General features: G+C 55.0%; 1 protein-coding gene across 1 annotated transcript; it reads right to left on the bottom strand.

Moving 5' to 3' along the window:
- Nucleotides 1–7411: 7411 nt before the first annotated feature.
- On the bottom strand, nt 7412–12298 carry Pitx1 (paired like homeodomain 1). The gene is made up of 3 exons (XM_059262254.1): nt 12130–12298; nt 9798–10030; nt 7412–7954 (listed from the first exon to the last, which is right to left on the bottom strand). Exons 1-3 carry the CDS (start codon nt 12296–12298, stop codon nt 7412–7414), a joined length of 945 nt encoding a protein of 314 aa, XP_059118237.1.
- Between the last annotated feature and the right edge of the window lie 433 nt (nt 12299–12731).

Below are 12731 nucleotides of genomic sequence, written 5' to 3'. Positions count from 1 at the left end.
CATGAGGGGTAGCCTATTGCAGTGGCCCACCAGGGTTGCCAGCTGAAAAGTGCTGGTTAACCAGCAGAGGACCGGCTCTGGAGGTGGACTTGGCCCTGGGAGTCCTGGTACAGGCATCTGGATAAGTTGACCATTTGAAAACAAAATGCTGGTGAGATGTACATAACATGAAGTTGATCTTTTTAGAGGGTTCAAGTCAGTTCAGATCAGTTTAATGGGTTCAGACAATAAGTACATTCACACTGCTGGGCAACCAAGCGTCACCATTACCTGCCTCCTGAACCCATCACCGGAAACTCCGTACTTATAACATTGTAACTTCCTGTTTCCTTTCTCTTCAGCCTTTAGAAGCCATTGTCCTACTAACGTGTCTATTCTAGGTATCTCAAGTAAGTGGACTCATATTCACTCTCGTCTGGATAATTTCACTTACCATGTGTTAGAATTCCCTTCTATTTGAAGGCTGAATAATATTCCATTGTATTGCACACTGTTTTGTTTAGCCATTCACTTGTTGAAGAACACAGGCTGTTTCCTCCTCCTTGCTTTGGCTACTGTGAACATGTTTTAGGTACTGCTGTGAGAACGGATGAACAAATAGTTCTTTGAATCTCTGCTTTCAAATCTGGGAAGTTCATACCCAGAAGTGGAGTTGTTGGATCATATGTTAATTCTATGTTTAGGTATGTGTGTGTTTGTGTGTATGCAGGTGCATGTGTATGTGCAGAGGAGTGGAGGTCAGAGGTCAATCGCAGGTGTTCTTCAGGAGCCATCACCTTGTTTTTCTGAGACAGGTTCTCTCACTGACCTGGTCCTCACAGGGAGGTGAGGTTGGCTGGTGAGAGCACCAGCGATCTGTGTCTTCACACTATGCCCTGGAAACTGAATTCAGGCCCTCCCTGTTTTCCCCACTGAGCCATCTCCCTAGACCTCAAGCTTTAATTTTTTGAGGCAGCCCCTTGCCATCCCCCCGGAGGACTGTTGCCACCCCCCGGAGGACTGTTGCCATCCCCCCGGAGGACTGTTGCCATCCCCCCGGAGGACTGTTGCCACCCCCCCAGGAGGCATCTGGCCATCCCCCTCACCCCCGGGCAGTGGCCGGTTCATATTCTCGGCAGCAGTGAGCATGATCCCAGCTCCTCCCTGTTCCTGAGATGCAAGATGCGTGTTCTGGTTTTGGTTTTGGTACTTTAGGGTGGTTTTTAATGCACATGCCTCTGACTGGTCATCGGGGCATCTTGTCCTTTATTGGCCATTTGTATCATATTCTTTGGAGAGTTATCTACTGAAGGACTTTGCCTATATACTTTTTTAAAAAATAGTTTTCTTTTTTTTTCTTTTTAATTGTTTAGATATGCTTTTCCAAGCTGCCTGTGCTGGTGTGTGTGTGTGTGTGTGTGTGTGTGTGTGTGTGTGTGTGTGTGTGTGTGTGCAGTGAATGAATGAATGAATGGATGGAGGAAGAGGGAATAGAGAGGTGGGGGCAGAACAGGAGGAGGAGGAAATGTTGAAATACGTTATAGAGTGTGGAGGAGAGGAAAGGCAGCCCCTCAATTTTTTGTTTTTGTTTTTATTTTTTGAGACAGGGTTTCTCTGTGTAGCCCTGGCTGTCCTGGAACTCACTCTGTAGACTAGGCTGGCTTTGAACTCACGGAGAGGCACCTGCCTCTGCCTCCTAAGTGCTGGGATCAAATGTGTGCACACCACCACCCAGCTTCAGCCCCTCAATTATTTTATCCAGCATTACTTATTGATCACTTACTGTATGAGGGACACTTCTCCTCCATGTTGCTGTTTGTGCGTGGGTGACTTGGGTCCCCATGCTGTCTCTGGGACTACAGAGGCCGTGATGGGAGCAATTTAGGCCACACCCTCTATAGTCAGACGGTTGAATATTTGAATCCTACTATAATGTGTGCACCCAGAGAAATGGATTTCCAGAACCTCCTCGTCTCCATCTCACACCACACACACACACACACACACACACACGCACACGCACACGCACACGCACACGCACACGCACACGCACACGCACACGTACACAGTGGGGGGGGGTATGTGACAGCGCAGGTCATGCCTGAGTCAGCAGAGAGCCTCTGTCCTCTGTGAAGGCCATCCTGCCCTCTACATCCATCTGAAGAGCTGAAGCCCCTCCAGAAGTCTGGAGGTCTCCCAGGTGCTTTGCAGCCATTCTGAGTCAGCAGTTAGACAGAATCTAGGATCTTGCAAGATAGCACGAAAGTAGGAAGACTGTAGAAAGGAGGTTGGGTGATGGGGACTGGGGACAGGTCTGCAGGGAGTGGGGCACGAAAGGACTTCTCTGGAGCAGAGACTGCAAGCCCCTGTCTAAGAAAGAAGCTGCAATGTGGACTGGGGGTGGGGGTGAAGGGGAGTGGGAGAGGGGTGGGGCACTTGGCTTTAGGGCTGGTATTCCAGAGTCCTTTGTTCTCTGGTCTCCAGTGCTTATACTATCTGCTACTCTCAAATAGGCCTGTGCTTGAGAGAGCAAACCCCAGGGCTCAGGGCCTTTTCTTTCTGTCCTAGAGCCCAGCTGAACAGAGCCTCTTGAAGTGAGTTGACATTTTAGTTTCTTTTCCCACCCGAGTACAAGTGCGAGTCAGCAGTCCTGGCGGCACAGTGCTCAGGGGCAGAACCTGGGACTACGTTCAAGTCTGACTTATTCATTCTGATCTTGGAGAAGTTACTGATTCCTTCTGCTTCTTGTGAAGAATAAGGATGGCGGGTACTGTGATTCTTGTAAAATGTTTGTATTGAGGCTTGGTGTTCAGTGAGGTCCCAAGTTAGTGAGTGAGTATTCAGGTAATGTCAACCCAGGCTGCCTGGAGCCCCCAGAGGAGACTGTTTCTGTGGCCCATGTTTCCCCAGACTAGTGGATGGCAGCGACTGGATCTTGTTCCTCTGGTGTCTCAGGACCAGGATGGGGGTGATGGTGGGAAGCTGGACCCCCAGACCTAGGTTCAGTGACCTAGGGTCTAAGACTAGCATGGCTTCTGGGGAGGGAAAGAAAGGGGGGACATGATCAGCAGGGTTATCAATGACTCACATGATAGCCAGTGACCCTAGGAACCCTATACAGAAACTTTTAGAGGCTGGAGAGGTAGATACCTTAGTGGTTAAGAGCACTGGTTGCTCTTCCAGAGGACCCGGGTTCAATCCCCAGCACCCACATGGCAGCTCACAATTGTCTGTAACTCCAGTTCCAGATGATCTCACACCCTCACACAGACACACATGCAGGCAAAATGCAGGTGCATATGAAATAAAAATAAATAAAAATTTAAAAAGAAACGCTAAACACAGGCTGGTGATGTGTCTCGGTTGGTAGAATGCTTGCTTAGAATGCGTGTCGCCCTGGGGTGGGTCCCAGCACTATGTAAACCAGGTATGGTGGCTCACACCTGTAATCCCAGCCCTCAGGAGGGAGGAAGAAGCAGAAGTTCAAAGTCATCCTTTAGCATGGTATGTTTAAGGTCAACCTGGGCTATGTGGGTCCCCTTTCTAAAAAAATAAAACAGCATCCTTAAAAAAAACCAACCCCCAAACAAACAAACCCACACCCCAAACAGGAAGGAACTCTGGCAGGAAAGCCCCACTTCATGCCAGAAGGAGATAGTGAAGCAGGACCCCTGCTTCTGGACATTTCACTGATGTCTAATATTAACTGATAACGTACTAGCCAAGCCCATCAATAATTCCCATTTATTGAGTGCGTGGTGTATGCCAGCGCCGCCACGGGAGCCTGGTGTGCTCTATCTCTCAGAACTCCGTAAACAACGTGAGAGTGATTTTTTCCTTTTATGGAAGAGGCAAGAGAGACTTAGGGATGTTAATGTCTTGCCCAAGACACCTCAGACATGAAGCCAGAACCCAAAGACAAACGTACTTCTTTCAGATCCATTCCTGTGGATGCTGGGGCGTAACCAGCCCCAAATGCAGGCTAGGGGCAGCAACCCTCCTTGTTTCCCACACCGGTCTTCTCGGTAACTTGGCCTATCTCACCTGCGATGGGGATGGGTTCAGGTACAAGGACAACAGAGGGCCTCCTTCAGGGCCTGGACTCCTGCGTGACACTCCACCTGGCAGATCTATTCAGCTGTGGCTCCTCTACCTGTTCAGACAACTCTGGGAGCCAGGCGCGAAAGTCTGTGACTCCAAAGGACACCGTAGTCCAGTGGGCAGCGTAAAGCTGGAGACATAGCTTGGTTCCTCCCCTCAGTGAGCCGTAGCTGACTTATGGTGCTCATTCTGAGGACTAGGAAAGAGCAAAACTGCTCAACCATTGCTTGGAGGAGGCTAATTCTGTGTTGTGCCTGTGTTGCCTTCCAGCGGCGGCGGTGGACACAGAGGACAAGAGACAGCCCAGTGTAGGGGTAAAAAGTAGGCACTGACTTTGAATTGGCCCCGGCACTCGGTGCCTTGTGAGGCACCCTTCTAAGCTTTAGGGCCTCATTGCAGAAAGGGCATGATGAGGGCCCTTCCTTACAGGGCTCTGTGCAGGCGAAGGGGGTCAACAATGAGATGTGTATACAGCATAGGGCACTAGACCTTCTCAAGTTCAATAAATGTTAGTCTTTGTTATTAAGGATAGCAGCGGAGCCCCCCACCCCCACCCCAACTCCCGGAACAGCATTGCCTGATCACCCCGCCCAAGGCAGGACTCCCATTTTTCCCTGTTAACAGCATTGGTGTTTCTTGGACACACTTTGTAATTACACAGTACATGTGTTTACTTGTCTGGGAGAGTAGAGGCCACCTCTTCTCCACTGCCCAATCCTTAGCACTAAGAACAAGAGCATAGTCAATGTTGAATGTCTCCTCCCATGCCCCTCATGTCCCTCAGGCAGAACAAGCCATCTTTTTCTGAGAGGATATGACTTTCAGAGCCCCCAGTCTAGCGCCCCCCACCCCCCAGTGCCCCCGAGTCAGGGAAGAGCTGCATGCTTTGTATTTTGTATCAGCTAGAACAGCTGTGGGGCTGATCCGGGCCTTGCGTTCACCTGTGTGGCCAGGGCTCCTGATGGATGAAGGGATAGGACAACCTCTATCCTCCGCAGACTGCAGCTGTCTGGCCTAGGTCCTGTAGGCACACTGTTTCTCCACCCTCCGTGGCTCCCACTCACCTGTGCCTGGTGTTCAGGTTTTCTCTCTGCTCTCTCCTTTCCTACAGCCCCACCTCCTAGTCTCCCTTGCCTCCTAGCCTCAACTGAGACCAGGACTCACAGGGCATGGGGCTGGGGGAGGCACTCTGTGAATCCAGATGTGATTTTGTTTATGTTTCCAGAGTGAGAGAGGGAGCTGCAGACGGTTGCTGCTGGGGGAGGGTGGCCGGGCTGCAGCCCCCTGCCCCAAACTCCCCTCCCCATTCTCCCCCAGCTTGTGTATGTGGCCCTGGCTCTATAGCAGAGGCCCATACTGCAAGTCCCAGCCCGAAGCTGACCTATCCTCCAAGAAGGACCTCCCCATGGTTCATCTGAAGGTGAGAAGACCCGTGGAAAGATGCCTGGCTTTAGAATCTCAAGGCCTATTTGCTTAGTGTGACCTTGGCCCAGTTACAGACTCCTAGAGCCTGCGTTCATAAAGTTGGTGATGACCTGGTTTGAGACTGCTCTTCCTTCTGACTAAGCCTGTGGCTGTGCCCATCCCAGCCAGGGCTTGCCCGAGTCCAGCTCCAGGGTAGTGCCAATCTCCACCACAAGGTGATACCGAAGCAGAGCCCAGCCCCTCCTTCTCCCCCGCAGCAGCTGCAAACATTTTGTTTTGCCATTAGAAGTGACTTACTTAAGGGAAGCAGAATTTTACAGGCAGTTTACAGGCTGGTCTTGTTCAGTAGTTTCCAAAAGCCGGGGGTGGGGGGCAGAGGCGGCCAGCAGCCTCCTCCATGAGTTAAGATAGAAGTGAGAAGTGAGCCCAGGGTAGGGGACACTTTCTCCGCAGAGTCGCATGCCCTGGGTGGAAACTAGGAAGTACTTGGGGCCTTAGGATGGGCAGAGGTAGAATCTGCCTGGACTATGGAACATTCGGTGCTCCTACCCTAGTCCTCCCAGAACACCCAGATCTGGGCTCCACGGGGAGACGAAGGGATGGGGTCTCGGGAGAGCAGATAGCTCCAGCTCTAAAGAGGTTCTCAGAAAGTGCGCCCCTATGATGTAGGTCAGCAAGGGTCTTACTACAACCTGGGACACTGCGGATCAATCAGGCCCAGCTTGAGGGCTTGCAGAGTTCCTGCCTTGGAAGCAGAGGGGTCCCCAGACTGTGCTGAGAGGCTAGCACAGGAAGAGGGGCGGGGAGCTCCTGTCCGGACTGCCTCGGGTCTTCCCTCCTACCCACAGTTGTTCCCCGTGCGTTGGCCCCCCTCTTCAGGCGAATGAAGCAACCAGGGCTCAGTGGTGCTTAGCACGCTCGGACTATGGTTTTAATAGACGTACATGGACAAGTCGATATAGACAGATTTATAATTCTATACAGTCAGTCCGACATACACAGGGACGCTGTAAACGGGCGCGGGCCAGAGAGCGGGTGTGCAAAGTGGGCGGGGGCCCTGGGGCTGCGGCCCCGCGCTCTCCTGGCTCGACACTTGTACGGGCGGGCAGTGAGGAGGGGGCTGTTCGCTGGGACAGAGGGCCACCTCCTGGACCCAGAGTGAAGCAGAGGGCCCGGCTGGCGGCTAAGCTTGGGGCTGGGAAACTTGGAGCTGAGCCCTTCCCCTCCTGCTGCCGACTGGCCACCGCCAGCTGCGGCTCTGTGGCCTGAAGTGTGCGGCCCCCTGGCGCAAGGCTGCTGGGCTCTTCCCGGCACCCCGGGGCCTTGGCTAATCCAGCGCGAAGGCCGGATCCCCGGCAGACGCGGTCATCCCCAGCCAGGCGCAGGCTCCAACAGCAATCCGCCCGGCACGCGCTCGGCCGGGCCACACTCGGAGAGGGCCTCACGGTTCTTGACCTGGTGGACGATCCCAGGCCCTCCAGGCTCCCTACATTCAGTTCACCGGCGCAGGCGCTCCGGCCGGGACGCAGGCGACCAGGGCGTCTTCTCCCTGCGGCCTCGGCGCTGGCTTCCCCCGCCGCGTCCCTTCGGTGGAGTGGACAGCTGGGGCCCGTGGGGCCGAACACACCACCTGCGCCATCGCCAGGGAAATTGCAACTCACCCCCACCCCCCAGCATTTTTCTCCGACGTCTTTGTGCTCCCCCCTCCCCGACTTTCTTTCTTCCCTTTTTATTCTTTGGGGGCAGAGTGGGGTCCGGAAAAGCAAACACAAAACCAACCTGGAGGCGGGGTGGGGAGGAAGGGGCTGCGCAGAGGCGAGGTCCGCGGTGCTGCGAGCGCCCCGCGTGCTCCGCGCGCTCCCGCTGCGCCTTGCCGGCCGGCGGCCCCGGGCACCCGGCGGGGCGGTCAGCTGTTGTACTGACAGGCGTTGAGGCCCGACGCCGGGCCCTGCAGGCCGCCATAGCCAAATGACGAGTGCTGCTTGGACTTGAGCCGCAGGCTGGCGAGGCTCGAGTTGCACGTGTCCCGGTAGACGCTGTAGGGCGAGGCGGGGGTGCCGTAGGGGCAGGCGCCCGGCGACATGGCCGAGTTGAGCGAGGAGCCGGTGAGGTTGTTGATGTTGTTGAGGCCCGAGTTGGGCATGCCGGGCACAGCGCCCGGGCCCATGCTGGACGGCATGGTCATGGAAGAGATGGAGCTGGGGGCCGAGAACATGGACTGAGAGGACAGCGGGCTCATGGAGTTGAAGAAGGTGAAGCTCTTGGTGGACAGCGGCGCGGGCGCCAAGCTCTTGGCGGCCCAGTTGTTGTAGGAGTAGCCGGCGGCGTACACGTCCTCGTAGGGCTGCACCAGGCCGCTGAACTGCGGCACGTAGCCGCCCTTGCACAGGTCCAACTGCTGGTTCCGCTCCCGCTTGCGCCACTTGGCTCGCCGGTTCTTGAACCAGACCTGGGGAAGCAAGCAGGGAAAAACCGTCAGGGCCGAGGAGCCTGGAAGGGCCCTCACCCCCACCTGAACCTTTGCTGCCTCCTCTCCCAACACCCCTTTCTTCTTCTTCTTTTCTTCTGCCCCTGCCGAGGTTTTTGTAATGGTCCCTTCGCTGTCTCCAGAAAACACGAGCCTTCCTCTGTCTTCCCGCTTTTTTTAAATCATCTTCCCCAAGTTAAATTGATTTTCTTTTCCCAACTCGGATTCTCTTTTGTTTGAACAAATATTCGTTTTCCTTTTTCCTCTCTCAACCTGTCTCCTTTCTACCGTCTCCTCCAAGTGGGGCACCATCTCTCTTTTAAATAATTCTGTCTTTTTCTTCTCCCTCAAACACAAAAAATATTTTTCTTCCCGGGAAATGACTGTGTCCGATTTTTCAGACGAATTTCATTGTTCAGTTTGTTTTCATCTGTATTTACAATATTTAATAATTTTCCTCCTGCCCAAAATGTAAATTTTTGTTCACTTCTTGACTATCTAAACTTCAGTCTGTTTTTTTCTGTATTTCTCCTCCTCATTTTTACTCTTTTCTAAATATTTAGTTTATCTCTTTTTTTTCCAGCTATCTGGCCTCCACTGCTTCTCTTAAATAGTTGATCCTTTCTTTTTCTAAATGCTCAACCTCTTTGCTTCTCCCTTAAATATTTAATTTCTTTCCTGCTGCCTAAATATATTCCAAATACGTTTCTCTGCAAATATTTAATTTCCGAAAGTTTACAAGTTTCTCTCTCATCTCCACCTCCATTTTCTCCCCAACCACGTCTCCCCCAACCTCACCTATCTGCCTACCATTGCCCCCCTGATCTCCTAGCTCGTTCTCCAGTCCAGAACCCCTGTACCCCAGCTTTTCCCAGGCCCTGACTCCATCTACCCAACCCCACCCCACCTCTACTGCCATAAACCTGGGCAGGATTAGTGAGCTCGGAATTACAGGGTGCCGGTGCGTCCAGGGTCCCACTGGGTCAGACCAATTTCCCTGGGGAGGGCCGGAGGCAGGGCTTATGGCAGGGGTTCTGTGGGTCATGTGGGACTTTGGACTGGCTTGAGAAGTGCTTCCAGGGTCTGATTAAATATTTGCCACCCAGGGAAGAAGCGATTCCCTTACTTCTCTTTTAAGAAAGTGTAGCATTTGCTGGGAACTGTGGGAGGTGCCAGAATACAGCGTGGCCTTGAATCTGGGGCCTTACAAATGAAAAGCTGTAGTGGCGGGGCTACTGGCTACCAGAGTCCCCACTCCACACGACCCCAGGCCTACAGTGGGAAAAAGGCATCAGGCTTGGTCCAGCTAATGCCTGGCTGACTGGCCGGGAAATGTTGGAAAATATTCCAAAAACAGTTTGGAGAAAGTAAACTCGGAATGAGACCACCGCTCCAAGAAGCTTGAGGACCCCCTTCCCCCCACCCCCTGCCTGTACTCAAGCACCTTTCTGGGGCAGTCCAGGCGCGCCCTGCCTTTCCCTTTCGTTTTCCAGGGGATGAAGAGTCAAAGCTCCCGAGGTCCTTAGCGGCAGAGAATCCTCTGCCCAATCTCAGACCCTAAGGAACTCTGCGACCTGACAGAGTTCTCTGGGGTAGGGACCGGGTCTTCTGACAGGGGCTGCAGTAGCTCCTGCGGGTCAGGTAAAAGGGCTTGGAAAGTAGCAGCCTAGGGGCCTAGCTGACACGGGCGGCTGGGGCCTGAAGTGGGGTGTCTGGCGAGAGAGGGGGAGGTCTGCGAGGTCAGAGGGAAGTCTGAGCTACTGAGGGCCCCGCCAGAGGTGGCCAGCGGGTAGGGTAGCCCTGCACGCGCCCCACGCTCGCTCACCCGCACTCGCGGCTCAGTGAGGTTGGTCCACACCGCGATCTCCTCTCTCATGCTCATGTCCGGGTAGCGGTTCCTTTGGAACGTGGCCTCCAGCTCTTGCAACTGCTGGCTTGTGAAGTGAGTGCGTTGCCGCCGCTGTTTCTTCTTCTTGGCTGGATCCTCCGCTCCGCCGCAGCCTGCGCTGCCCGCGCCACCGTCCTCGGGCCCCTTGGCTTCCCCGCCGCGCTCCTTGTCTGCAGCAGGTAGGAAGGGCGCGAGTCACCTCGGGCTAACACTATTGCACCGGGTCCCGGCTCCACCGAAGCGCCTGCGGAGTGGTGGCTGCCCTCCCTCTGGCCAGGGGCCCTGGGAACTGTCCCCCACTGGAAAAGAGCCGGCGGGGTGCCGGTCCTCAGTAGGCACCTCTAGATCTGGCGTGCCACCGAGAAGAGCCCAGACGCCCCAACCGGGCCTGGGTTCCCGGCTAGGCGGGGCCTGCTCCTGCAGCCCGAGCTGGATGCGGCCCTGCAGCTCCGGTCACCAGCAAAAGCACGCTGTGTTTGGAGACTTGCGGGTCTAAATCTGACCGGGGACACCTCTGCTTTTCTGAACTAGTACCGGAGCTTTCCAGGTGAAGCTAGCAGATTTGCTGGGTAAGAGCCCGGTGGCAGCCTGAGACGTTTGCTGGCTAAGGCTATGTCAGAGCCACAATGGCATAGTCCCAGGGTCTAGAAAACCCATCAATTGCAGCCTAGATAGACAGATACTATCTAAAAGACCCGGGCTTCTCTGCCTCTTTAAAGCCACAGGAGATGCACACAGTCAATAACATTCAAATGTAAAGAAAAGGAATTTAAAAACAAAACAGAAGCCTAGAAAAGTTCAGAGCTCTCCACCTAAAAACAGAAAGCTCCGCAAATCCTCAAAGCTAGGCAGACAGAGAGCAAATGTAAATCAAGAAGTCAAAACCGTTCGTGCAAACACACCCCTAAACTAAATACACAGGCAAATGTGTATAAACTTCAGTCAGGTATTTCTCTGAAAAAAATATGTATCATTGCAGATAAATTTTAGACTCCTTCACAGAAACACCCTGGTAGGGATTTTCAAACCCTAGAGAAATACATTATAGCTAGACTATTTAAATCCGCAAAATAAAAGGGCTACATATGGGTTTTGAGAAAAGCTCAGAGAAATGCGCCATTTTGGATTGACTTTTAAAAATTTCTCCAAGAATCATGCGGCATGTAGTGTAGATATTTTAAATTTCAGAGAGATACGCCTAGTGAATTGTTTCAAAGGAAGCATGCCGTTAAAATAGCTAATTCCCCCCCCCCGATCTGATTTAAAAACCAATCTATAACTATAGTTCTCTCTTTTTTTTTAAAACAAACACCTCGCTTACAACTTTTGAAAACAAAAGTACAGTCAAAGCTTTGTTTTCTAACCAAGCAAACAGACCTGCTGGGGAAAGTCACTTAGAGATGCAAAACAGAAACAAACGGAGATTAAATCACAGTGGAAGAGACACCCAAGGCCCGGGACAGCGGGCAGCCCGTAGCTCCGCGGCCACTCGGGATTGGGACCCCGTGAACCGCAACGGCTTCGAGACCGAGACCGGACTGGTCTGGAAACGGCCACGGCCGAAGTCGCCCAATCGAGGGCCCAGCTCAAGCTTTTGGGTTTAAAACAAGGCAGGCGGAGAGTGTAGAGTGGGTCTGGAAGCCGCCCTGGCTGGACCCCTGGTGGCTCTGCGCTAGGGCGTCCACGTGGGCCGGGATCCCTCCAGCGGGGTTCCTCCGGCCCTGCCCCGAGTCAGGCCGCGCCTCCTGGCCGGCTCGCTCCCGCTGTCCCGGGGAGCTCCGTTTTACCAGCGCTCGCTTCTATTCTGTTCTGTGCACCCACCCCTCCTCTTCTTGGACCCTCTCCTCCATCTGCACCTCCTGGCCTGTCAAGGTGTCCGCCCGGCCTGCGTCTCTCGTCTCTCGGGGCACTTTGTCTCGCCTTCCCCTCCATTCCCTTCTCCATCTGCTGCTTGCCCTGCGCCCCAGCGGCTCGCCAGAGACCTGTTCGGGAAAACTCAACTTTTTTTTTTTTCTCCCTCGCGCGTGCTTTTTGCTCCTTTTCCACAGGGCCTGTCAGTCCCACTCTGGGCTTGGCGTGTGGAGACTGCTTGGAAGTGGCTTCGTGCGTGCGTGCGAGCGTGTGTGTAAATTTCCGCGTTCATCGTCAGGTCGAGACCGGGAAAAAGTAAGCTCCTGAATGCCGAGGCGCAGAGGGGACCCGGCCGAGCGCCAAGCCGCCGGGTGCGCGCCGCCGAGGCTGGGTGCACGCCGCGGGGAGCCGCGCTTACCTGGCAGATCCGTGTCGGACGACTCGCTGGCCGAGTTCTCCAGCGGCTCCCGGGGGTCGGCGGCGCGGGCCAGGTGGAAGCTGGGCCCCATGTCGTGCGGCGGCGGCGGAGGTGGCCGCAGCCCCTCAGGCAGCCTCTCCAGGCTCATGCCTCCCTTGAAGGCGTCCATGGAGGTGGGGACCGCAGCGGGCGCTCCAGGGGCCGGGGCTGGGCGCGCCCGGCCGCCCCGGCTGCGACCTGTTGGGGGACAAGAGCGCGGCGCCTAAGCGGCTGCCCCCCAGGGCTGCCCGCGCCCACAGCGACGCCGCCCGCGCTCCATCGACCGCCCGGGGCTGCGGGGCCGGGCGCGGGGCTCCGTGCTCCGCCACGCGCTCCGGCTGCTCCGGCCTCAGCCGCCCGGCCGGCCCGGGCCCCCACTCCGGATTCGAGGCCGGTTTCTAAGGCTCGGGACGGAGCCCGCAGAGTCTGTCTGAAAACGACAGCGCGCGCCGCCAGGTTCCAGCAGTCCCTGCGCCAGGGGTGGTGGGTGGGGTGGGCCTCGGTGGGAGGGGGCTGGGAGAGAAGGAGGGAGGGCGCGAGCGGGCGGGCGAGCGAGCGCGGGC

This window comes from Peromyscus eremicus, chromosome 5 (genome assembly GCF_949786415.1).
Source record: "Peromyscus eremicus chromosome 5, PerEre_H2_v1, whole genome shotgun sequence".
Classification (NCBI taxonomy): Eukaryota; Metazoa; Chordata; class Mammalia; order Rodentia; family Cricetidae; genus Peromyscus; species Peromyscus eremicus.
The sequence above is the reverse complement of the archived record's forward strand: the minus strand, read 5'-3'. Positions and strand labels throughout refer to the sequence as shown.

Coding starts and splice junctions, on each gene's coding strand:
- Pitx1 (XM_059262254.1), bottom strand. CDS start 12,298: ATGGACGCCTTCAAGGGAGGCATGAGCCTGGAGAGGCTGCCTGAGGGG. Junction 10,031..12,129: donor GTCCGACACGGATCTGCCAG/GTAAGCGCGGCT, acceptor TACCTGCTGCAG/ACAAGGAGCGCGGCGGGGAA. Junction 7,955..9,797: donor TCACTGAGCCGCGAGTGCGG/GTGAGCGAGCGT, acceptor TTGCTTCCCCAG/GTCTGGTTCAAGAACCGGCG.